Source organism: Trachurus japonicus, chromosome 7, assembly GCF_045865225.1.
Source record: "Trachurus japonicus isolate A0001 chromosome 7, Traja_1.0".
NCBI lineage: Eukaryota > Metazoa > Chordata > Actinopteri > Carangiformes > Carangidae > Trachurus > Trachurus japonicus.
Window position 1 is genome coordinate 23,234,402 of NC_140913.1, and position 24,814 is coordinate 23,259,215.

General features: G+C 41.8%; 2 protein-coding genes across 8 annotated transcripts; both read left to right on the forward strand.

Annotated features, from left to right (window-relative positions):
• The first annotated feature begins 858 nt into the window (after nt 1-858).
• On the forward strand, nt 859-12,407 carry tp53inp2b (tumor protein p53 inducible nuclear protein 2b). 7 transcript variants are annotated; one of them, XM_085782196.1, is made up of 5 exons: nt 859-1,147; nt 5,196-5,624; nt 6,954-7,280; nt 7,389-7,545; nt 8,559-12,407. In XM_085782196.1, the coding sequence occupies exons 2-5, from the start codon at nt 5,501-5,503 to the stop codon at nt 8,821-8,823; spliced, it is 873 nt and encodes a 290-aa protein (XP_085638322.1). In that variant the 5' UTR covers nt 859-1,147; nt 5,196-5,500; the 3' UTR covers nt 8,824-12,407. The 7 variants fall into 7 exon arrangements, with proteins under 7 accessions (XP_085638322.1, XP_085638323.1, XP_085638319.1 ...); XM_085782197.1 differs by having other exon boundaries at nt 859-1,143; XM_085782193.1 differs by having other exon boundaries at nt 6,954-7,545.
• Nucleotides 12,408-20,088: 7,681 nt separating this feature from the next.
• LOC146984784 (thyroid transcription factor 1-like) lies at nt 20,089-20,783 on the forward strand. Its single transcript, XM_085783218.1, has 2 exons — nt 20,089-20,688; nt 20,728-20,783. The coding sequence occupies exons 1-2, from the start codon at nt 20,091-20,093 to the stop codon at nt 20,781-20,783; spliced, it is 654 nt and encodes a 217-aa protein (XP_085639344.1). The 5' UTR covers nt 20,089-20,090.
• The last annotated feature ends 4,031 nt before the right edge of the window (nt 20,784-24,814 follow it).

A 24,814-nucleotide genomic window follows, 5' to 3' on the forward strand; every position in this document is an offset into this window, starting at 1 on the left:
TGAGTGGCACATGGAGCTCCGCCCCCTCCACCGTGGAGTCAAAAGAGGGATGTTGAGGGGGAGGGGAAAGAGGTTTATTTACAAATGAAATTTAAAGTGACATCGCCAGCATCACTGAACAAGGAGAGAGTTTGTGACCCGAGACTCTTTAATTATTTTAATATTACAGTAAAGTGCCATCTGTATTTGTTCCAGGAAATTGTGCATTTTATGAGTAGAGTATTGCCCATTACATGGTGAATTATGCAAAAGAGAGCAGGCTGTCTATGTTTTATAATATTCAGGACCTTTTGAAAACCTGAAAATAAATTAAAATAGGTAAAATGAAAAAAAAGGGGGGGGAAAAGGCCTATGCATTTTAATATTGTGAAGTATTATATAGCTATTCTGAGTAATACACACTACACTACACACTGACTGTGGTCCAAAGTCTATTCAGCAGGTGATAGAACCAGGTCAGCTGCAAAAGTTTCATCTCTTTGTTCTTCTGTCTGTATCTGAGTTAATTTCACTGAGCAGCAAGTTGACATGTTAATTATTTTGCTGTCAACAGATCTTCATCTTTTCTTGCTGTAAAAGGCCCCTATTTGAAGCTCTGACCTGGGATCAGTTTACCATCCCCCTCAGCCCTGCCTTGCCACAGCAGGGATGGTGAGAGTCGAGGCTGATCGCGGATCAGTCTCAAGTCACAGTTTCCATCTGGGCTGCAGGTTGACAGCCCTGCCCCCACCCTGTTACCAAGAAGCCCAGCTTGTGGTTTGTGTAAAATCGTGATTGGCCGGTTTGTCTGGGGTGGGCGGGGGCTGGGCGGGGCCTGGAGTATTGTGATCTCACAATCAGCTGTTTTGTACGTTTTACATTCTGATCCGAGGATCAGCTGGAGGCAGCAATAAACAGAGGCAGAATCTGCAGCAGGAAAAATAGAGAAGAGGAGGAAAAATAGCTGCAGATGTTATGATCTAAAAAAAACTTCAGTGTAAAAACTTTTACACGAAGCCCTTCTTCTAAGAAGAAAGCCTTTTATTTTTGTATAATGGTGTTTTAACTACCTCACTTAAAGGCTATCTAAAGCTATGCTTTAAGAATTGTTGTCGTTTCTACTGTGTGTGAGATCTCGTTTACAACTTGAATAACATTGCAAAGGCAGGTAAGACACTCTTTCTTTTTTCTTTGAATGTTCACAATGTAATGCTGTATTCTGTGTCAAACTGAGCTCACACACAGAGAGTGTCAAACTCCAGGTCTGTGCCAGTGAAGCTGCTGCATTCCTCACAGGCTTATCTACAGAAAATATCCATCAGATATATCAGCCATCATGAAATCATACAACCTGTATTATGAAGGAAATGCAGCGCTTTGTCTGTCACTGACTCACTGCTTAGGTTATATCTCCTTGACTGCTGTGCGTTATAATTGGTGATGACCTATTATTAGGTCATGAGTAGATTTGAAAATAGCTTTGTGGTCGGAAAAACTGTTTAATTAGGTCGATTCGACGTCCTGCATTTCGAAAAATGCCAGCAGCTTCCATCTGTGTAGGCCTATATCATATCCTACAGGACGGAGCAGCTCTTCTTTTCTAAATTGCACCAAATGCTGATGTGGAGGCAAGTCGATGGCGGATGTTGATGGGGTTTTTTTTCCTCGGAGGTGGATACACAGGGCTACATATAGCCTTCACATCGGCTGTGTTAGTCACTCCTGTTATTCAGTAAAACAGCCGTCGTGAGCCTGTAGCTACTGTACTGTCGATGTCTTTCGTGCAGATCGAGTCGCTGAGCCACAACTGTCATTGCTTTGACCCTTCAGCTGGAGAGCTTATACGGATAATTCATGTTTAACCTGGATACCCTACACACACACACACACACACAGTCTGGTCACCTCTGCCGTCGACAGTCTCAGGTCGAGGTCGATGTGTTATTATTTTGTATTATTATTATTAGAAATCCAGGGCATCTTTGTGTATTAGAAATGTAAACACTGTCTCTGTGAGCAGGGTTTTTTTGTTTTTTTTCCCCATAATGTCAGGATTCAAACTCAGACGATGCCCGTCGACAGCGGCATCCATGTAGCCTAACTTACATATGGATTGGTTTTGTCATATTGTTGCAATAGGCGGATTTGGCCTAAGAAGCCACCTAGGTCGCATATAGCTCCGGTACAGCTGCTGTCATTAGATGTTATATTCTCCTCTGCTCTGTTTGCTGCTGCTCGGACTTTTTTCTCCTCCGGTCGCCAAACAGACTGGAGCCTCTCCTCCAGCGTCAGTGACGTAGGCGTGACGCGTCATGCGTCTTGTTTTTATTTCCCGAGTACCCGCCTACCCCCGCTTCGCTCGGCTCCTCCCACTTTTTTTTTTTTTTTTAAAGGACCAATGTCAAAATACAGATTCAGAAGTCACAGATCCTTATGACAACAGGACATGGTCATGGATTATACAAATGAAATGTCATTTAAAGTGGCCTTTTAAAATAAAATAGGCTAAGATATCCATCTGTAAGTGGTAGGCCTATAAGGTCTTAATCCTGTGCTGTGCTCAGTGATCAATGGAAAGAAAAAAAAGGGCTAATTTTAGGCCAGAGGGACCAATTTCACCCATCATCCTGGCTACATGTTAGAATACATTATGCAAATATAGGCCTACATTAATTTTTGCAATTTATGGCAAATATGCATAAGATACTGTGTTTCCATACTCACAAATCATAAATAATGCAACACATAGGGACAAACAGAGGAGAGGTCATAGGTCTATAAGCAAACAATAGCACAAGACAAAACAGACAGACCTATTGATAATATCACACCAAGTGAGAGAGTTTGCATTAATTAATTAATTGCTCTACATTGAGCATATGTTCTCTTCCAGTTAATAGGTTTTACTTCAGGAGGAATCTATCTATCAGTGTTAAAGCTTCTACACAAACTATGCCACATATCCATGCACTTTTCTTCCTCATGATACAGAGGCCGTATCAGTGGCTATACACTAGTCAGAATTTACTTGTACCATGACCAGACTGATAGATAAACAAATAAACCTTACAGAGAAAGTGTTGCAGGTAGTCCATGTTGAGTGTGTGCATGTGGACTGTGGAAGTCTGCTGCACCTCATGCAAAACAGCCCTCGGGCCCTCTCACCAAATAGGACTTATTTGTCATAGTCTCATGACTTAAGTTTCTGTTTGTCCAGGAATCCATTAAAACAACCTCAGTGTTGAGGATGATCTGCAGCATCTCAGTTCTTAGATTTTCCGTGCACATTTCCAAAAACTATTGCAACCATGGGCCTATAATTTTTGAATTGACAGGAAAACAAAGTCAAAATGACCTAATACAGTTTGTCTGTCAGTTTCTCTGGTTATTTCAAGCATGTACGTGCATGCAAACAGATTCTCTCACAGTGACAACATTACTTAAAAGGGATTGTTATTCCATGTGACACAAGAAGTCTCAGGAGAATAGAGACTGTATGGTTGCAATTAGGTTGTCTCTTCCCTTTATGCTCCTGGTTACCATGATGATTCTCCAAATAAGGACAGAAAAGTGTCAGCTCCCAAAAAGCATCCATGCATGTCTCCTTCCATGACTCTTTGTTCCATGTATAAATCCCAAACACACACACACACACACACACACACACACACACACACACACACACACACACACACACACACACTTTGTTTCACCCTTTATACAGTTCATAGCTGTGTTCAACAGTGTATTTTGTATTTATTTGTATCTAAAGGGGACAGATCATGCTGTGGGCTCAAACAAGCTGTTAAATTTAGTTTAAACATACACAACACAACCTCCACAACTTTGTGGCTAACCATTACGAACAAGTATAATAGTATATTATCAATACAGTTATTCTGTTCTTACACTGTAAATAAAACTCAGCCTTTGAACATGCAGGAGTTTGTCTTGTAAAGTATGACTGTTCAAACATCTGGTCAGCATTACATCATCATATTCACGTCCTTTGAGTCAGTTCAGTCTGTCCCCACACTGCTATCTTTCTGTCTTTGTGTTTTAGTAACACTGTGCACACACAGTTCGTTTGACTTTGTGAGAGTCTGGCTCTTTGTCTCACCTCCTTCCACCTCCTCCTGCTGCTGCTCCTCCTCTTCTCCCTCTCCAGCTTGTCCATCTGTCCTGAGACTTTGCTGATTGGTTATCTGAATTTCAGGGGGAAGGGAGTGCATGCAGCCATTGTCCACCTGCTCCTTACTTGCTGATACATTTCCATCTCCATTAGATACATTCCTCTGCCTATGTATTTTTGCAATTTGGGTCAAATGACAAGATCAGGTGCAAGATCGAACAGTGATATCATTTTTTTTAAATATACTGACTGTTCATCAGCACTGTTGTGTTGAAATTGTGCAATGCAAATTTGAGGGTGTGTTTCCACTTAACCTTTTTTCCATGCGGACGCTCTCGTCGGTGTAAAAGGGTTAAAAGCAGCTCAGTAAATAAACCCCAAATGTACATGGTCCCAGACTGTAGTTTTCCCCAGCTGTATTGTTCATATTCAGTCTCAGTGGAGAATTAAAGGGCTATGCTACAGATACATTCCTCTGGAGTTGGTGGAGACCAAAATGGAGTCAAACGAAGCTGTTGGATTTACATTTATTTTTTGTTATATGGCCAGAAACATCCGTCAAATGAATGATTATGTTGTCTAATGTGTACCAACCAACACATCTGCTATCATCACACTCGACAGTGTTGAATATTCAAATTGGGGGAAAAAACAAACATTTGCATTTTATTTCTGAACACAGCCACAGTGATGTTAAATTACTTACTACTGATAATAATATTTAAGCAGTGTATACGACGTAGAAACCCCCCAAAAAATAAATGAGTAGCCAGTGACACTCTCTTCTGTCATTTCAACATCAAACTGCTTTGAGGCTTGAGTAAAAAAAAAAAAACTTGATCTTGAAATAACTTTGAGGAAGCTCTTACCCCACACACACACACACACACACTTCTTATCTTTTGCACTTTGCACTAAGCACCAGGAAATTAACCCAGTGTCATTTCGCTTTTTGGATGTCTGTTTTTCTTTTTTCTTTTTTTTTTTTAAAAGAAAATGTGTTTACAGTGATGCATCTTATCTATTTATTACCATTAACCACTTTCTCCCCTCTCTCCCTCTCTCTCTCTTTCTCTCTCTCCAGGCCTTTGCTCCAAACCAAGTGAAACCTTACATTTGCACTACAGAAGCCTGTGTCCACTCCTGTCTGTCAAAACCGAGATCCAGCAAAGGGCTTCAAGCGAACTAAAAGAAAGAGACTTAAAAAAAACAAAGAGACTAAACAGACAAAGAAGTAATATAATATAAAACAGCAACAAGCGATACGTAAAACACAAAAAAAGAATTTCAAAAAGGCAGCTACAGCTACAGCTTTTTTTTTTCTTTGTGGACGACAAACAAAAGCACCCAAGTCATCAACACTCGATAGTACAACAACGAGCAGCAGTCATGTTTCAGCGCCTGAGCAGCCTGTTGTTTGGGGAGGTGGAGGAAGTGGCCGCCGAGCTGAAGGGACCCAAACCCTGTGTGACCGAGGCCGACGAGGAGGGATGGATGCTCGTCAATCTGCCAGGTGAGTCTCAAAATGAGGGAGCACAGACCAAACTACATAGTCAAATTTTGCATTATGTTAAAAAAAAAAAAAAAAAAAGATATATGAGAAATATATGGAGCCATTTCCCTGACATTAAAAGTTGGCATTGAAAACAGAATTTGGCATTGTAATAAAAGTTGTATTGACACTAAAACAAGTATTGGCATTGAAAAATGTTGGAACACATGCAGGCATAAAAAATACAATATTTTATTTGGATTAAAAAAATATATATTATCATGTAGTTTTCAATGTCTTTTTCATCTTTTTCAGTGTGTTTTACACTGCATTTTCCCCCCAGTATCACTGGTTTTCAGTTTCAAATTTTTTTTTTTTTACTGTTTCACTGTTCTTTTTTTCAATGCCAAGTTACTGTCAGGGTTTTGGCGTGGAGGGGAGGGTCTGAGGGGAGGGGCTAGGGACGCATAAAGAAGAAATCTGAAGACTGACATTGAAAACTACATGATAATATATATTTTTTAAAATCCAAATTTAATATTGTATTTTTTATGCCTGTGTTCCAACATTTTACAATGATACTTGTCTTTTATTACAATGCCAAATTTTATTTTCAATGCCAACATTTTTTATTACAACGCCAAATTCTGTTTTCAATGCCGACTTTTAATGTCAGGGAAATAGCTCCATAGAAATACAACTGTTCTCTTTTGTCTGCTGCATGTCTGTTATATACTGAGTTAGATTTAAAATGCAGAGGTAAAGATGGGGTGGGGTGAGGAAATCAGTCAGGGCGTGGTGCAACTATATAATGGTGCTCACCCATGTATAGCTGCAATACTAAAGAAGAAGATGGAAACACGTGATTCTCTGTGAATATACATCTCCTTCCTCTTTGTTTATGATCTCAATCATGACAAAGGCCGTTTCAGAGTATGAATATTTACTTTGACTGTTCAGAAGCCAACGAAACACCAAAAGCAACATAAAAGCACCTCTCAGCAGAGTCAATACGAGCATTATGTCACTGACATAATCACCTTAGAGGGTCAACACAACTAATGATGTGACTCTTTTATGTTTTGTGTTTCCTTACCCCCTCTTCTCCCCCCCCTCCAATTTTTTTAAACCCCCTTTACATTCTCCACACTGGTATGTGTGCGCGTGCGTATGTGACCCCCCTTTAAAATCGTCCCCCTTCAACCTGCATGGCTTTTCGAAAATCTACCACATTTGCATAATTTTTGCAACTCCCCCCCCCTCCCATCCCCACCACACACACACACACACACCTGTCTTTATTTATTGGCCGTCCCACCCCCCTGATTTCATCGCTGCCATGTTGCTCAGAAGAGTCTGACTGCATGAAGCAGGCAGAGGATGAGATGGGAGCCCCACTGATCGCACAATCATTCCCCGACAGTAACCTATCACATCATCAAGACACACACACGAGGACCGAATGCCCGGCCCCCATTTCCCAACCGCTTAACAAGCGCCGTAGGACACATAAAGGTCAAGCACGAGTTGCAGTAGCATCGACGGCCCCCCCCCTGTCTTGCCCCAGCACTAGTCCTAGTCCATCAGACTCGGGCGCCACTACACCCGCGGCCCTGCCGAGGCGGGCCAGACTGTCCACGCCCTGCTCCACCCCGTCGAGGTCCCCCGGCTCTGGGAGTGAGTGTGGGGGCAGTGGGGGCAGTGGGGGTAGCAGTAGAGCAGGCTCAGAGAGAGGCTGCATGGATGAGAGCTGGTTTGTCACCCCTCCCCCCTGTTTCACTGCAGAGGGAGCCACGGCCGAGGCCAGCCCGATGGAGGACCTGCTCATCGAACACCCCAGCATGTCCGTGTACGTCTCCCCCAACAACCTGTCCATGGTCTCCAACGGCAACCTGTCTGTGGTGGGAGAGGAGAGCATCGTCAGCCTGGCCAGCAGCGTCAGGTGAGATAGCACATCTTTTTTAAAGGGATAGTAGCATTTTTTTAAAAGTGGGGTTGTATGATCTAGTAAACCTTTATTTTACCAGGCAAGAATTGCTAAGAATACATTCTTATTAAGGCAATGGCCTGGTAGGAGGTGAAATACCTCCTAAGGGGAAGGAAGAGGGGGGGTAACATTAAAATATAGACAATAAAAGCACATACAACAACAGTGACACAAAAGAAGAAATAATAAAGACAATAAGCCAACATGACGCAATAACATACCACAGAATGACAGTTAGTTTGACATACAGTGACATACAACACGTTATGTAAGGACAGAGACACTAAAAGTAAAAACAGTGATACTAGACAACCATAGATGAGACAGTAACAAAACAACAGCAGTAATAATACTAATAATAGCCCCTAAGTACTTTAATTGCAGTAGAAGACTCTCTGCACTCCTCCCGTTAGCAACGGCAGCCCATAATAGCAGAAAAAATAGAAAAAAAATACACAGTTCCATTGTTCACTATAATATAATTTTTTCCAGCCCTTCAAAGTGCAGGAAAAACACAGTTTTTATTTGGAGCTAACCAACTGCTGATCGGCGGGCGCTAACCCTGGGCGGAGGGATACGTGAGTTGGTTAGGTCCAAATAAAAACTGTGTTTTTCCTGCACTTTGAAGGGCTGGAAAAAATTATATTATAGCGAACAATGGAACTGTGTATTTTTTTTTCACGTAAAACCTCTTTTAGGCCGCGAAAATAGGCCGTTTCTTTGGGTCTGTTCACAACAATGTATGTTGTAAATCTCTGGGCAGGGCTATTATGGGCTGGCGTTGCTAACGGGAGGAGTGCAGAGAGTCTTCTACTGCAATTAAAGTACTTAGGGGCTATTTGTAGATCATACAACCCCACTTTAAAAAAAATGCTACTATCCCTTTAATGCAAACTTCCTTTCACCTTCCACCTGACCTTTATCAGCATCAGCATGACCCGATCACACCTTCTCTCTGTCCCTTGCAGCAGAGTGGCTGAACCAGCCGCCGCCGCCGCCTACAGCTCCATGCCCACCAGGGTGAGCCGTGGAGCAGCTGCCCAGGCCGGCGCTCTGGCCAAGGTCACCCAAGTAGCCAGAGTGCAGCGTAGCAAAGCCCGCATCGAGAGGCGCCATCTGGGCCGCAACCGCATCCAGCGCCAAAACCGCACCAGGGAGCAGGTCCCCCGCCACGCAGCCCACGCCAGAAACACCTTCCTTCACCAGCCCAGCAAGCGCAACGTCTGCCACTAAACTCCCAAACAGGGGGCTTTGTTTACTCTGAGGGCATTAGACACACACCCACCCAAGACACACACGTATATTCACCCACAGCGTACCCACTGCTTTCGTTCCTGCACTTATATTTATTCAAATACCAGTAGACCAGTAGCTCTCTTGTTTTGGTTTATACACAAACTGATTCCACCTGGTAGAGTTATGCCCCATTCGGCCGTTACGAACCAAGCCCTCTGAGCAGATCTGTCTAGATCTTTATTATACTTATTGTCCATTGCAGTATCCAAACAACTTTTAAAAAAAAAATCTTCAAAATATTTACACAGGTTATACTTAGTAACATTAATAATAACAAAACAAAAAAAAATCAAAAAATTTAGCTCTGTTAATTTTTATTGCCTATCTTAGTAAAATATTCTCCTTTCTTCCATTCTTTCTCAAGGCATTTTTTTTATTCTTTAAATTCAACCATCCCCAAAATACTTTAAAAACTGAGGATAAACAAAAATAATCAAGCATACTTAACTTTGTGATGGAGGAACAGGCTTTTCTATTGGAAACGATGCAAAGAAGACACAAGTTCAGTAACACACAAGTTTAGCGTCTTTTCAGCAGAGGCAACTCACACCGTGTCTTCGTTGCTTTAGATTGGAAATATATCTTTGTGTTTATATGGAAAAGGTGGAAAGATATACCGTGTCTGAAGAGAGGAAGAGAGAGGAAGATCACAAGACATTTGTTTCTCCACACTTTGGTTTGCAAACGTGCAAAGTAAAGGTGTAAGGGCAACGGGACATGGAGAAATCAGTTTCATCATAGGAAACCAGATGTTGTGAGACTTCTCTCCCCTCACCTTGCGAAGGTTGAGAGCAAGTAGAAGATGGTGAGAGTATGAGCAAAACAGACTAAAGAGTATAATAATAAGAAATGACATGATGAATTAGAAATAGGTAGTATTAATATAAATGTGGTAATATGAAATGGTCACTGGAAAGTGTTATGTAACCCTCAGGACAGCCTGTGAACGAAATCAAACTCTTCTGAAGAGAATTTAGAAGATGAATGTTTTTGTAGTGTTTCTCTTCATAGTGCACATGAAACAGTGTTTTTTTGAGCAGCCATCAAATCATGAATGGCAAGGATTATGAAAGGACACAGCGCTTGTCTTTGGGTTACAGGGTATGGCAGGTTATAGTAAGTTGAGAGCGGTATTGATGGTAACTCTTTATTTTGTTTTGTTACACCGTTTTCTGTTCATTTTTGTCTCTAAAAGTTTTCCTATTATTTCGCGGTCTCTCTCTCTGTTTGGTTCCAAGCAAACAAATCAAAGAAAAGCCTGTTCAGACTATCAGACAAAGAGAAAGTAAAGTTTGGCTTTTGAAGCCGACAAAGTAAAAACCTCACACCCTCCAGACCAGACACAGCACGGTGATCATTAAAGGTGTGGTCTGTGAACTAATCTCATGCGCCCAGCACACACACACACCAATCGCTTTCATCCACAGTGTGTGCTGTGATCTTATGTTTTCCATATGAACATCATCAAAGACAATGTACAATCTATTTTCACAGAAGTCCCCTTCATTAAAACTCACTCACTTCATAGGACACAATTGTTAGGGAAAAGTGGATGTAAACTTCTCCTTTAAACCCAACAACAAACATCTTCCCCTACATCTATGGACGTGCAACCCATTTCTCTCCAACATCTAGCTACTCCATGACCATCTGTGTTAGCACATCCAGCTCTAACAGTGTCCACTTAAAGATCTAGCTTACTGATATGTGTTCAACAACAATAGTAAAAAAAATATGGTGCTGAAGTGTATACTAATGTTTGTAAATTATTTGAGACATGGATGTAAGTTTGCACTGTCATACATTTTGTGAGTCAAAGTTTTAGCGGTGTGCTGTGTGCTTGTTTTATTTCTTTGATTTCTTTTTTTCTTTTTGTTTTGATTCGAACTGTGTGTGAGAAGATGTACTGACACGACGCGTTTAATGCTAGAAACTATTTAAATGAAAAAAAAAAAACATGGGTAATGGTCGTTTATTTCTCTTGTAAATATTACAAAACTTTCTAACGCTTCATTTAGATGTCAAAGCCTCTCAGGATTTGAGTCCACAACGTTGTGTCCAATGGGACTGATGAGAATCCTCTCTCTGCCTCACCTCTGTGCTCACTAACAAACCAGGAGGGGCATTTCAGCGGCCAAAAGTGGTGTTTTTTGCCCCAACTTCAGTCTCATCTTGCTGAGATGCACCGTATACAAGCAGCACTAGACTCAAGAGTTGACGTGCCATAGGCAAACACTGCCCTCCAGAGGGTCCACTTAGCACAGCATTGGCTGTATGGATGCTGGTGAGGATACAGTACAATGACAAGACACAGATGAAGTAACAGTCTGAACTGGTGTGATCAAAGGACAGATTGAGAGCCTGGGGATTCATTTGGATTGTTTGGAAAGTGCAGATGTCTTTTTCCTCATTAAAACTATCTAGATAAATAAGATCAATTATTTTCCCTTTTGAATCACTTACCATAATTTTTCATTTCTGCCTATATTCTTATAAATGTCTCTGTTAATTTATAATATAATTTTGAATGTTATCCTCTTTTTTTTTTCAAAGATGACTATTATGTATCCTGTTAATTCCTCTGAACAGTGAAGGGAATGTATCTGAGGTGATGAGTCAAATACACACACACATCACAGGGGGTCTCTCTGGTACCCTAGTGGCTTTTATTGTTCTGATTGTGTGTCAAAGAGGCTGAAGTTTTTTGCCTGCTTGTTGTAAAAGTGAGGGTACATAATACAGAGTGAAAACAGATAAATAATTAGAGATCGCAAGTGGACGACGTGTGTGTACAAATTGTAAAGATCACCACAGACCGCTCCTCTGCTGCAAACCTGTCCTGTTTTCCACTAATTTTATTTAATTTTTTTTTTTCCTTTTCTCACCATTGTCACGTAAAAAAAGGAAATGTGTTCTCAGTATGTTGTGTGTGATTTTTGAAAGGTGTGGTTTTAGAGTGGAAGTCATCCAACAATGGGGAGAGGGAGATGTCAACCAATGTGTGGAGCTTATAGTATGACATGGGAGATGTGGGCAGGGAAAGGATGAGGCAGGAGACAAATAGTTTATATATTTAAAAAAAAAAAAAATTAAATGTATCTGAAAAATACAATAGAGTATGCTTGTATTTCCCCATATAGGTATTAGAACAGTTGTTCACTAATAGGATGTTTTAAATGAAAGCCGTTGAATGTCTGGGGAGTTTCATATGTTTTATGTTGTGCCCTGAAATGATGGCAGCTTAAAAACACTTGGGGTTTTGCCCTCGTTACATCTCAATTAGTACACCCCTCCCCCATAAAGATGAAATATATAGACTTATAAAATTTGGTGTATCTGATATCTATGGTGATTGTGCCTTTCACTATTTCTGCATGGTTTTTGTGATGTACTGATTTTTCCATCCCCAAAGTGGACAGTCATTCACTGACAGGCAAGACCTATGCAAAAGTCAAAGGATGGGTTTTCCAGCATCCATTCAGAAAAAGAAACAGGTACCCGCAAAAAAACAAAAAACAAAACAACAACAACAATAAACGCTCAGGTTATCACCTGAATCTTGTGTCATTATTTCCATGTGGGAGAGCAGAAAGGAATGGGGATAGAGCAAAAAGCGTGTGACTTATTGTAAGTAGCTAATGAATGATCGTGGCAGCATTCAGAAACATTACCCAAGTAGCAATAATAATAATGATACCAATAAGACTTCATACATGTAAAAAATCAGCAATGAATTGTGCTTGAGTAAATGTATTATCAGCTAAATGTGATTACAGTAACAAAAGTTCTCATCAGACAGCAAAATAGTCTTTCACATAGGCTATTATGTTGTTGTAAGGGAGCTAATCTTTAACAATACAATTTATTTTACAAATTAGTCTTTGTTATTTGCAAAGTAGGTTTAGTTTAGTTTATTTATCAAGGGACAGTGTGCAATAACATTTACAAGAAATGATGAGATGTGGTTGCAGTAGATTTAGCTAATTTCCATCTGTAGTCACAACATAGCAGACAAATAAATGTAGGCCGAATTAAAAGTAGCCTATATCCTTCAAAGATGGAGTGAACTGGAAATACTCAAGTAAAGAGCAAGTACCTAAAACTGTAGTTGAGAACAGTATTTGTACATCAAATGGACTTTCATTCATTCCATCACTGTTTAATTTTAAGATAATGGCATGAATGTATGAGGAAGTAGGCAGCGCAACAAAGGGAAGAGGTGGGGAAGAGACAGGTGCGGTCACAGACTGTAAACAGTATGTGGACCATATATGGACTAAACATGGGTGTGGTTTAGGCTACAGTTTGGATTTATAGTCTTAGACTCGAGTCTTGGGAAGAAAATGAGAGTAGGCAAACAAGGAGAGGACATGCAAATGATGTAGGCTATGTGTAGAATAGTGATCAAGTTTAATAGAGCCAAATATAGCATAAGAATATCATCTATTGTTGCAGCAGCAAGGTCACCTCTTATCACTAGTAGTCCAGTCATTTTATGAGAAAAGGTTAAACAAATTGCAACAGAAGCAGACTCAACTGATTTTGTATCCTCAGCATGTCCTGAGTGAGAGAAAAAAAGCCCAGAAGAATCCCATTAGGCGAAAGTTTCGAAAAACACCCAAACATATCCCATTTATACGCATATAAAACATTTTTTTCACGTGAATAGGGTAAAATTTTTAACCTTTAGATATCTCCATTAAAATTACTGAGTTGATTACTTACATTAAGACAAACAAAAAATGTATTACAAGTTTTTAGAAATTCTTTGTTAACATGAGCAAATTTGCATACATTTGCATAAATTTGCATAAATTCCACCGTTTTGACGGCACACGTATATATGAAGTTGCTGTGGTGGTACCGGCATGAAAATTGGAATGAGTTGACTCCATCGGTCAACCGACAAGTTGACCACTTTAAATTTCAAGATGACTGCAATTTTTCAAGACAGCCACATCCTTAGTAGAGCAGGTATGACATGAGCCAACAGTGCATAATATACTATATACTTATGGCTAATTTGCATACATACAGCACCTGATCTAAACATTGGGTATAGCAGGTGAAAATGTCTTGTTCAATCTTGTTAACATATTACAGTTAAAAAACTTTAGGAATGGAACCAATTTAGGCCCATGAGCATTAATAGAGACCTTTTACAGTCTACAATAGAGACGGAGCATGTCATACCTGCTCTACTAAGGATGTGGCTTTCTTGAAAAATTGCAGTCATCTTGAAATTTAAAGTGGTCAACTTGTTGGTTGACCGATGGAGTCAACTCATTCCAATTTTCATGCCGGTACCACCACAGCAACTTCATATATACGTGTGCCGTCAAAACGGTGGAATTTATGCAAATTTATGCAAATCTATGCAAATTTGCTCATGTTAACAAAGAATTTCTAAAAACTTGTAATACATTTTTTGTTTGTCTTAATGTAAGTAATCAACTCAGTAATTTTCATGGATATATCTAAAGGTTAAAAATTTTACCCTTTTCACGTGAAAAAAATGGTTTATATGCGTATAAATGGGATATGTTTGGGTGTTTTTCGAAACTTTCCCCTAATGGGATTCTTCAGGGCTTTTTTCCCCCTCACTCAGGACATGTTGAGGATACAAAATCAGTTGAGTTTGCTTCTGTTGCAATTTGTTTAACGTTGACCCCTTTTTTGGCCTAAAATTACTGGACTATATTTGGACTTAAGCAAAAGTAGAGTAGAGTAAGTAAAATAATTTATTGTATTGTAGCCTACCTGTTTAACAGCTGGGTGACCAAGAAAAAGAATTTAGGAAAGGGTGTAATTTTATCCTATATAATGTGATCAATTGCAATTTTTTAAAATAATCGTAACACTGTAACAAATATAAATGGTCCTACACCTTCCTTGAATAAGGTCCTGTTTTTTTTTATACAACTTTATTGACAACAAGAGTATACACAGGATTGAATACAGTTAGATAATGAAATAAGTGTATACAACATTAATACACAACCAAACCATCATAAATACGCCCAGGGGATGACAGCAAAACAGAAAAAACATAAACTTAAATAAATATTTTTGTAAAGCTTACAAAGATCATACGTTTTAACAGCTTTTTTATTCTCACAATCACAGAGGGAGGAGATATATTGACCAACATATGCAGACAGTTCCAAGAAGTTTGGCTTCTTACCAGAAAATTTTGACTTATGTATATAAAATTTGGATAAAATAATTAACAAGTTAATCATATAAAACTGAGAATTTAGTTGTTTTTTTTATCATATTCAGTGTAGCCAAACAAAACATTTTTCCAGCATAAATTAAACTGGGGATAAATATGATCACTGATAGAGCGTGCCAGTCTGCTCCAAAGTTGTCTGGTGTGTGGGCCAGACCAAAATAACTGAACCAAGGTTTCGTTAACAGAGACACAGTGGGTACAGTTCACATCAATGTCCTTCTTAAGTCTTTGTATATAATGATTAGTTGGTTAAAATCTATTAAGCATTTTAAATGAAATCTCTTTGACCTTGTTGGTTAAAAAAAAACGTCCTGTTCTTATTGTTTTTAATTATTGTCTTCCTAACCAATTGATTGATTATCATTGGAAGATTATCCCATGATTGATGGATAAAATCTTAATAGATATTCAGTGTTTGCTGCCTGGCTGTAACCTAAACATGTCGACTTTTGTAGAAAACTGGAAAAACTGCAAATATTTACATTTGAGAACCTGTGCTAATGAAGTCTTTCTCAGACTGTTAGCTTACTGCAGGGCCGTTGTATAGGGGAGAAAGGTGATGATAATTCTAGGGGCCCAGTGCCCAGTAGGGCCCATAAAAAACCCCAGTAGTCTAATCTTTGTATGACTGATTTATTCTGCGTAAGACCCTGACTATAATACTCATAGTACACTGTAAAAACTCAACATCTTTCCAAGAATATTTGTCCAAATGTCTAATTTCTAGTCAAAACTAATCTCTTTCCACTTAAAATAAGACTCATTACCTAAAAATTAACTTGTTTTTAGATAATTTTCACTTAAATTCACAATAAATAGAAAAATCTGCCAGTGAAAGTAAATTTTTTGTGCTTGTAATAAGGAAGAAAAACTTGCTCCACTATCAGATTTTTTCTACTTTTTCTATTGAAAGAAGTAAAAAAGTGTCTAAAAACAAGCTACTTTTAATATGATGTGTCTTATTTTAAGTAGAATGAGATTTGTTTTGACTAGAAATTACATTTTGACTAGAAATAAGACAAATATTCTTGGTAAGATACTTGAGTTTTTGCAGTGTAATGCTGCATTAGCATCAAAACAAAGAAGACTAAATAAAAAATGATAATACATACAGTAGTCGAAAAAAAAGAAGGAAAAGTTAGGGGGGGGGGGGGGGGGGGCACTTTAGTATTCTTTAAGGGGGCCCAGAATTCCTAGCAACGGCCCTGGCTTACTGGCTGATGCTGATGGGGGGCCTGAGGAAATAATGACACATGTTTGAGGTGGATAAAATACAGTGTTTTGCCCTGAGCGTCCCTGTGAGAAATATGGGAGGGTCAGAGGTTTTGTAATCGGAACTGGAGCTCTGCAGACCTGCTATTACCTGTTTTTCTGGTTCAAACACTTCAAACTTACCGGACCAGGCAGGACTGGATGAGAGTTTTCCCATTGCGTCGTATTACATTGAATGGGAAATGGCCTGTCGGTCATCATCATCATCATCACCTGTGTGGAGATGAGAGAGAGTCAGTGGGCTCTCACTCAGTGGGTCACCTAGCTACAGTGAAGTAAGTCTGAAATTGGTACTAAGCGATTCAACGCAGAGTAACACAGCCTAACAGGGCAGCCGCGTTTCCTCCGTAAGTAAATGGCGTGTAGTTTTGTGTATTCTTACCTTTGATACTCGTATTGGGGTCGAGTGAATATTTAAAAAATGTGTACTCAGACTTTAGCTAGCTAGCTATTTTGCATGACAACGAGTCGTCCCGGTTGTTAGGGGAAGTAAGTTAATGTGAAGCTAACTTCCCGGTGATAGGGCACCGCTGCTGTAGCCTTGGTGACGGGAGAGCTCACTCACACACTGAGGCAGACACACACCTGCCTTTCTCGGAAACGATTAACAACAGCGTCTGGGATGATATTTACCTGGCTACACCTGTTTTCACAGTAGCGGTAAGTACCTTTGAGCTAGCTTCCTGCTCTTTACTAGCAGGCAGCAGCGTTAAAAAATAAAAAAAATAAAAAAAATAGGATGCTGCTGTTAGCTTGGGGATGAAACACGGTGGTGATACGCAGATAAATAGCGCCCCTGGGTTAACTTACTAACGTTAGTCGTACATGGTGTAAATAAAGGAAAAAAGAAACGCGGTTGTCTCAAAATATAACCTTTCAACCTATAACCAGCAATTTTAATGGCTTTTGAGGCGCATATACAGAGTAAAAGGCAGACATATTGTCGCCATGTCAATATTTGCTTAGCGTAATGACACCGACCGCACGTTAAATGAAGCTAAGCGGTTACATAAATAAGGCTCCTCGGAAAGGAAAACTAGCTAACTTGTGGATGTTGTGTTGTGTTGTGTTGTGTTGTGTTGTGGACTATCCTCTGCAGGTGGTGGCAGCGTACATTCATGACTGGGGGAATTAGAGGAGGAAAAAAAGCACCATCATCCGTGTCTTCTTGGCCTATCAAAACTGTTCACTGAGAGGAATCAACTGCAGTGATCTAGTAGTAAGAAAGAAGAAAAACTACAAATCCCTGCAGCAGAATTGTGATATAATGGGATGTTAGACGACCCACATCAGCACATCAGATTTATTTTAGGTTTATTATTTATTTATTTTTTAGATCTGGATGACATTGACAGTTGTGTGTCTGTCTGATCATCCCAGACTGGAAGTATGAGCAGCACAATACCAATAAAAACAAGAGAAAAGAGGTAAGAAAAACGGATTCTGCCAAGAGTAAGATAAGTGAAGCGAACAAGAAGTATCTGCGCCCCTTGTTTACAACAGAAGAAGAAGTACGAAAAGAAAAACAGTCAGGAATGGAAATCACATTTCCAGCGACCCTGCTCGAGCACAGAGTATATTCACATCAACCCCCAATCTTAGACATCCAGAAATCCTGTTTATAAGCATACTATCAAAGGAATAAGACGTAAGAATAAGCCACCGTATCAGAAATCATCAGCCACCAGTACAATACTCGAGCGATCCCCGCCAAGCAGACACCAGTAAAACAATACCACCACCTACCTCTTACGACTAACACGCAGAGCACTGCATTGCGGGAATAGATGTCTATCTCCACGTATGTGTCGTACCCACCAGCCCTGCTATCAAGACCCACAGATGTTAAGCGTAAAGAGATACAAACATGGTGTACACACGCTAACCCCCAACATGGCACAGACAAAAAAGGGGCGAGAAAAAGTGAAAGAACCGATACGCCACCGGCCGTCTCCACCACGACACACGTCCTCAGGCAAACGAACAACGCATAAACTTCTACCCTCACCATTCAAAAACCCAGTACTACAACAAACAATTGCGCAAAGCTGCACAATCCCCTAACCACCCTCAACCCTAAATCCCAGACCCACATAACCACCCTTCCATTTCCGACCCCCCGAAGCCACTACACACTCCCCCATCACACCACCTACGCACACAACCAGGACCCACAGCCCCGCCTCAGTACAAAAACCTCACACCAAGACACCGCCCCAACCCACACCGTCGTGTATTGCTTGGAGTTCACCCGAGCATGTAATATTAAGGGTCCACAAAAAAACCCAGTAGTCTAATTTTTATGACTAAACTATTCTGCATAAGACTCTGACTAATACTCATGGTAATGCTGCATTAGCATCAAAACAAAGTAGGCTGAACAAGAAATGATAATACATACAGTATGTAGTCTATGAAAAAAAAAGTAGAAAAGTCAGGGGGAAGGGGCCCAGAAATCCTAGTAACGGCCCTGCTCGTTTTATTCAGATTTTATTCCACTGGGTTTATATTTTATATATATTTCTTATAAATGTTGAAGAGTTGTTGCTGCTGTTTTAAACTTGTTTTTACGCACAAAGACGAGCGCTGATGGTCAAGACCGTTGTGTGTAGGGGAGAAAGGTGATGATAATTTTAGGTGCCCAACCCCGAGAAGGGCCCACAAAAAACCCCAGTAGTCTAATCTTTGTATGACTGGATTATTCTGCATAAGACTCTGACTAATACTCATAGTAATGCTGCATTAGCATCAAAACAAAGTAGGCTGAACAAAAAATGATAATACATAAAAAGTGGAAAAGTCAGGGGGAAGGGGCCCACTTTAGTATTATTTCAGGGGGCCCAGAATTCCTAGCAACGGCCCTGCTCGTTTTTATTCAGATTTTATTTCACTGGATTTATATTTTATATGAATGTTTAAGAGTTGTTGCTGCTGTTTTAAACTTGTTTTTACACACAAAGACGAGCGCTGATGGTCAGGACCGGTGATGATAACTCTAGGGTCCACAAAAAACCCCAGTAGTCTAATCTTTGTATGACTGAATTATTCTGCATACGGCCCTGACTAATACTAGTAACTAATAGTAATGCTGCACATAGTATACATTCAGGGGGCCCAGAACTCCTAGCAACGGCCCTGCTCATTTTTATTCAGATTTTATTTATATTTTATATATATATATTATAAATGTTGAAGAGTTGTTGCTACTGTTTTAAACTTGTTTTTACTCACAAAGACGAGCGCTGATGGTGATGATAACTCTAGGGGCCCAGCGCCCAGTGGGGTCCACAAAAAGAAAACAGTAGTCTAATCTTTATGACTGAATTATTCTGCATAAGACCCTGACTAATACTCATAGTCATGCTGCATTAGCATTAAAACAATAATACCTAGGCTACTATGAGAAAAAGTGGAAAAGTCAGGGGGAAGGGGCCCACTTTAGTATACATTCAGGGGGCCCAGAACTCCTAGCAACGGCCCTGCTCGTTTTTATTCAGATTTTATTTATATTTTATAACTGTTGAAGAATTGTTGCTGCTGTTTTAAACGTGTTTTTACGCACAAAGACACGTGTTAACGCTGTGTGTGTGTGTGTGTTTCCCTCCCTGACGCAGAGAGCTGCTGTCTGCTGGGCCGGGAGGAGGCGGCGGGAGAACCGGACTCGGACCGCGACCGACCGGTGGCGGCGGCGGCGGGGATGGCGACGACGAAGCAGCGGAGCCGACGGAGGCCCCGCGTGCTGTTCTCCCAGGCGCAGGTGTTCGAGCTCGAGCGGCGCTTCAAGCAGCAGCGCTACCTGTCGGCGCCGGAGCGCGAGCACCTGGCCTCCACGCTGAAGCTGACGTCCAACCAGGTGAAGATCTGGTTCCAGAACCGCAGGTACAAGTGCAAGCGGCAGCGGCAGGACAAGTCTCTGGAGGCGGCGGCGGTGGTCGGAGGGGGGGCAGGAGGGGGGCAACTACACCACCACCACCACCACCTCCTCCACCACGCGCCCCCTCCTCCCCCTCCGCCGCGGCGCGTGGCGGTGCCGGTGCTGGTGCGCGACGGGAAGCCGTGTCTAGGCGGCGGCGCGCAGAGCTACAGCACCGCCGCTACCGCCACCGCCGCCGCTGCTCCCTACGCCTCCAGCCCCTACACCTATAACGGATACCCGGCGGCGGCCTACGGCTACAGCAGCAGCCCGGGCTACACTAACTCCAACTACAGCTGCACCTACACCAGCATCCCCGCCGCGCCCCCGCCCCCCAACGCCTTCATGAACATGAACTTGGGAAACGTGAGCGGCCTCGGAGGCGGAGGAGGAGGAGGTGTAGGAGGAGGAGGAGGTGGAGGCTCCGCTCCGGCGCAGACGCACCAGGGGACAGCGGCGGTCACGTCGTGCCAGTGAGCCGACTCTGCAGGGATCACCGCGCCTGGTAGCAGTCAACAGCACTCAAGACACACACACAACAACGTCAAGCAAGCACCACAAAGGCAAAACGAAAAAGCACAAACAACGTAACACAAACATAGCACACAAAGCGCACAAGCACAAAGCACAACAAACAACAAAGCCGACAGCACACTAACACATGGGAACATTGGGGGGAGGGATGGGATATCTGCATTCTAGGCGAGGAGTGGGGGGGTACGGGGGAGGCGGGTGAGGGCGGGGGCTGCGGTGGGAGCGGCAGGGCGGGGGGAGAATCAGGGCTGGGGGGATGCAGCAGGCGGGGTGAGGGGCGGGGAAAGGGGGCGGGGGGTGAGTCGGTGGGGTGGGGGAGGGGGGGAGGGTGTGGGGGTGGTGCGAAGGCAGCACGCACAACAAGCCCTATAGCGAACACTTTATCACAACGACCCACATCAAGCCAACCCAATCGCGACGCACAGGCAAAAAGCACCTCAGTTCGATGCACGACACAGCACAGCCAACCAAGGCAAAAAGCCAAACACAGCGATCAACCCACCGCAGCACACACAACCACACATAGCTATTAACAAAAGTACAACACATAGCATACCACCACACATAGCAAGCAACAACAAAGCGAACACACACCATCATATCCACCGTAGCCCTCACACTCTACACGAGCCCAAGCGCAGACAACACCGACCATCTACACAGGTCAAACAACTGCCGCGGCACACTTGTAATAGATCTTTTGAGAGAATGGTGCAATGGAACACGGGCAACGGGGGCTCGAGAGCAGGGCCGAGGGCACCCGCGGAGCGGGCGAGGAGGAGGGCACGGGGGGTGAGGGGTGGTGTGAGGGGCTATTGAGTGAGTGTGGTATACGAGAATATGCGGGAGAGGGTGAAGATCTAACTTCTCCTCAATTATATCAAGCAGGGTGGAGTAAATATCATCTATTAAGCACAGAGTTTGAACATGATCTCATCCAGCGCTTAGCGAGCCACAACAAAGAGCACACAATCCAACACACACAAAAAGCTGCACATTGGTCTATTTTACTTCAAACGTAACTGAGACTTGCATGTCTATGCATAACGCGCTTAATTCACTAACACTCCGATTCTATTTCTATCAACGCAGATTGACCCAAAGCGCGCAAATCTACGCATCTATACCTTAAATACACATAAGCTACTACATGATCTTCTGCCTTCCACACTAACAGCGCAGTATAAACGTACGCGCCCAAGACCTCTACTAAAGTCTCAACACACAGCAACTCACACGTCAACATGTCTTTATCTTACACTCGCGCGGCACGCGTATAAACGGGATGAGTATCTAACATTCCGAACGCACGCACAGATCAATCTACTGTCTTGATCTGAGGCTTCACTAAATTTCAATGAAGCACCTAACAGCTTGTGCTCTACATTCCGGCTAGGTTCACGCGCGCCATTCTGGCGTGGATCCCTCATCACTACGCACATCCCGTATCCCAGCTATCCAACAAGCAGATTGTAAGAGACGAGGCGGATATCCCCTCAGCCTCCCACCTCAATCAAGATGCACATACATTTTATACATTAACACACGTCCTGTTTAGCTTTAGGAAGCAAGCACACAGCAGCATATAGCACACACACAGCACAACACACAACACAAAGCACAGCAGCACACAAAGCACAAGCCCAGCAACACAAGCAACAGCACACAGCACACACAAGCAAAGCAAAGCAGCACAACAAGCAAACAAGCACAACACACAACAAGCAAACAAACAACACAACACAAAGCACACACAACAGCAACAACAAACAAACACAACACAACACAAACAGCAACAAACAACACACAACAAAACACAAACACACACACAACACACAAGCAAACACACAACAACACAACAACACAAGCACAAAGCACACACAACAACAAACAAGCACAACAGCAACAACACAAACAACACAGCAACAACAACAAGCACACACAACACAACAACACAACACAACAACAGCAACAAAACAACACAACACAACAACACAAACAACACACAAACAGCAAACAACAACAAGCACAAACACAAACACAACACAAACAAACAACACACAACAACACACAAGCAACAACAACAAACAAACAACACACAAGCAACAAACACAAACAACACACACAAGCAAACAAAGCAACAAACACAACAACAAGCAAACAAGCACACAACAACACACAAGCACAACACAACAAACACACAACAGCAACAAAGCAAACACAACAAGCAAACACAACACACAACACAAGCAAACACAAACAGCACAACACAAAGCAACACACAACAAACAACACAACAAACACAGCACAAAAGCAACAAACAGCAACAACAACACAAAGCAACAAACACAACAAGCACACAACAAACACAGCAACAACAGCAAACAACAAGCAACACACAACAGCACAAACACAACACAACACAACAAGCAACAACAAAACACAACAAGCAACACAAACAACACAAAACACAGCACACAACAACACAAAACAAGCAACACACAAGCAAACAACAAGCAACACACAACAACAAGCAACAAACAAGCACAACAACACAACAAACACACAAACAACACAACACACAAGCACAACAAGCAACACAAAGCACACACAAAGCAACAAACACAAAGCACAACAACAACACAACAAGCAAACACAAGCAAACACACACAAAGCAAACAACAGCAACACAAGCACAGCAAAAACAACACACAAACAGCAAACAAGCACAGCAAAACACAACACACAAGCAACAAAGCAAACAGCAAACACACACAAAACACAACAAGCACAGCAAAAAACACAACCACAACACAAACAAACACACACAAACAACACACAACAACACAACACAAACACACAAACAACCACAACAACAGCAAGCAACAACACAAACAAGCACAACAACACACAACACAGCAACAACAACAAGCACAACAAGCAAAACACACAAAGCACACAACAAGCAACAAACAAAACACACAAGCAACAACACACACAACACAAAAGCACACAAACAACACAGCAACAACACAACAACAACACAACAGCAACACAACAAAACACACAACAGCAAACACACAACAAGCAAAGCAACAAAGCACAAACAAACAACACAACACAACAAGCAACACAACAACAACACAAACAAAAAGCACACACACAACACAACACAACAGCAACACAGCACAACACAAACAAAGCAAACACAAAGCACAACAAACACAACACAAGCACAAACACAACACACAGCACAACAAAACACAACAACACACACAAGCACACACAAAGCAAAGCACACAACACACACACACAAGCAACACAACACACAAACAACACAAAGCACAAACAACACACACAAACACAACACAGCAAACAACACAAAGCACAAGCACACAAGCAACACAACACACACAAACAAGCAACACACAACAACACAACAACACACACACAGCAACCAAGCAAGCAACACACAAGACACTAGCAGCACAAACAACAACTAGCCAAGAGCAGCACAAGCAATAGCACAAATGCAGTAGCAAAACATCAAAGCAGTCCACAAGCACGAACACACTAAAGCACACAACAAGCAAAGCACAAAGCACAAACAAAACACAAAGCACAGCACACAGCAACACTAGCAAAAGCAGCACAACACGAAGTCAACAACACCACACAGCAGTAGCAAAACAAAAGCACAAAGCCACCCAACACGACCACAAACAGCAGCAAACAAAGCAAAGCACAACCTACAGCACAAAACACAACTTAATGCCCACAGCAAGCATATTAGCAATCACAAAACAATACACAGCCAACACCAGCACAAAAACCCAGCAGCAGACAGACAACCACAGCAGCAACACACACTACAAGCAATAGCATATAGCAAGCATAGCAAAAGCAATAGCAGAGACAACACAGCATAGCATAGCAGCACAAACCACAAGCCAAAGCAGCAACAAACACACACA

Excerpts from the sequence above, each read along its gene's own strand:
- LOC146984784 (XM_085783218.1), top strand. The coding sequence starts at position 20,091 with ATGGCGACGACGAAGCAGCGGAGCCGACGGAGGCCCCGCGTGCTGTTC. Across the intron at positions 20,689-20,727 it reads AAACGTGAGCGGCCTCGGAG|GCTCCGCTCCGGCGCAGACG; the intron begins GCGGAGGAGGAG and ends GAGGAGGTGGAG.
- tp53inp2b (XM_085782193.1), top strand. The coding sequence starts at position 5,501 with ATGTTTCAGCGCCTGAGCAGCCTGTTGTTTGGGGAGGTGGAGGAAGTG. Across the intron at positions 5,625-6,953 it reads GATGCTCGTCAATCTGCCAG|AAGAGTCTGACTGCATGAAG; the intron begins GTGAGTCTCAAA and ends CATGTTGCTCAG. Across the intron at positions 7,546-8,558 it reads AGCCTGGCCAGCAGCGTCAG|CAGAGTGGCTGAACCAGCCG; the intron begins GTGAGATAGCAC and ends TGTCCCTTGCAG.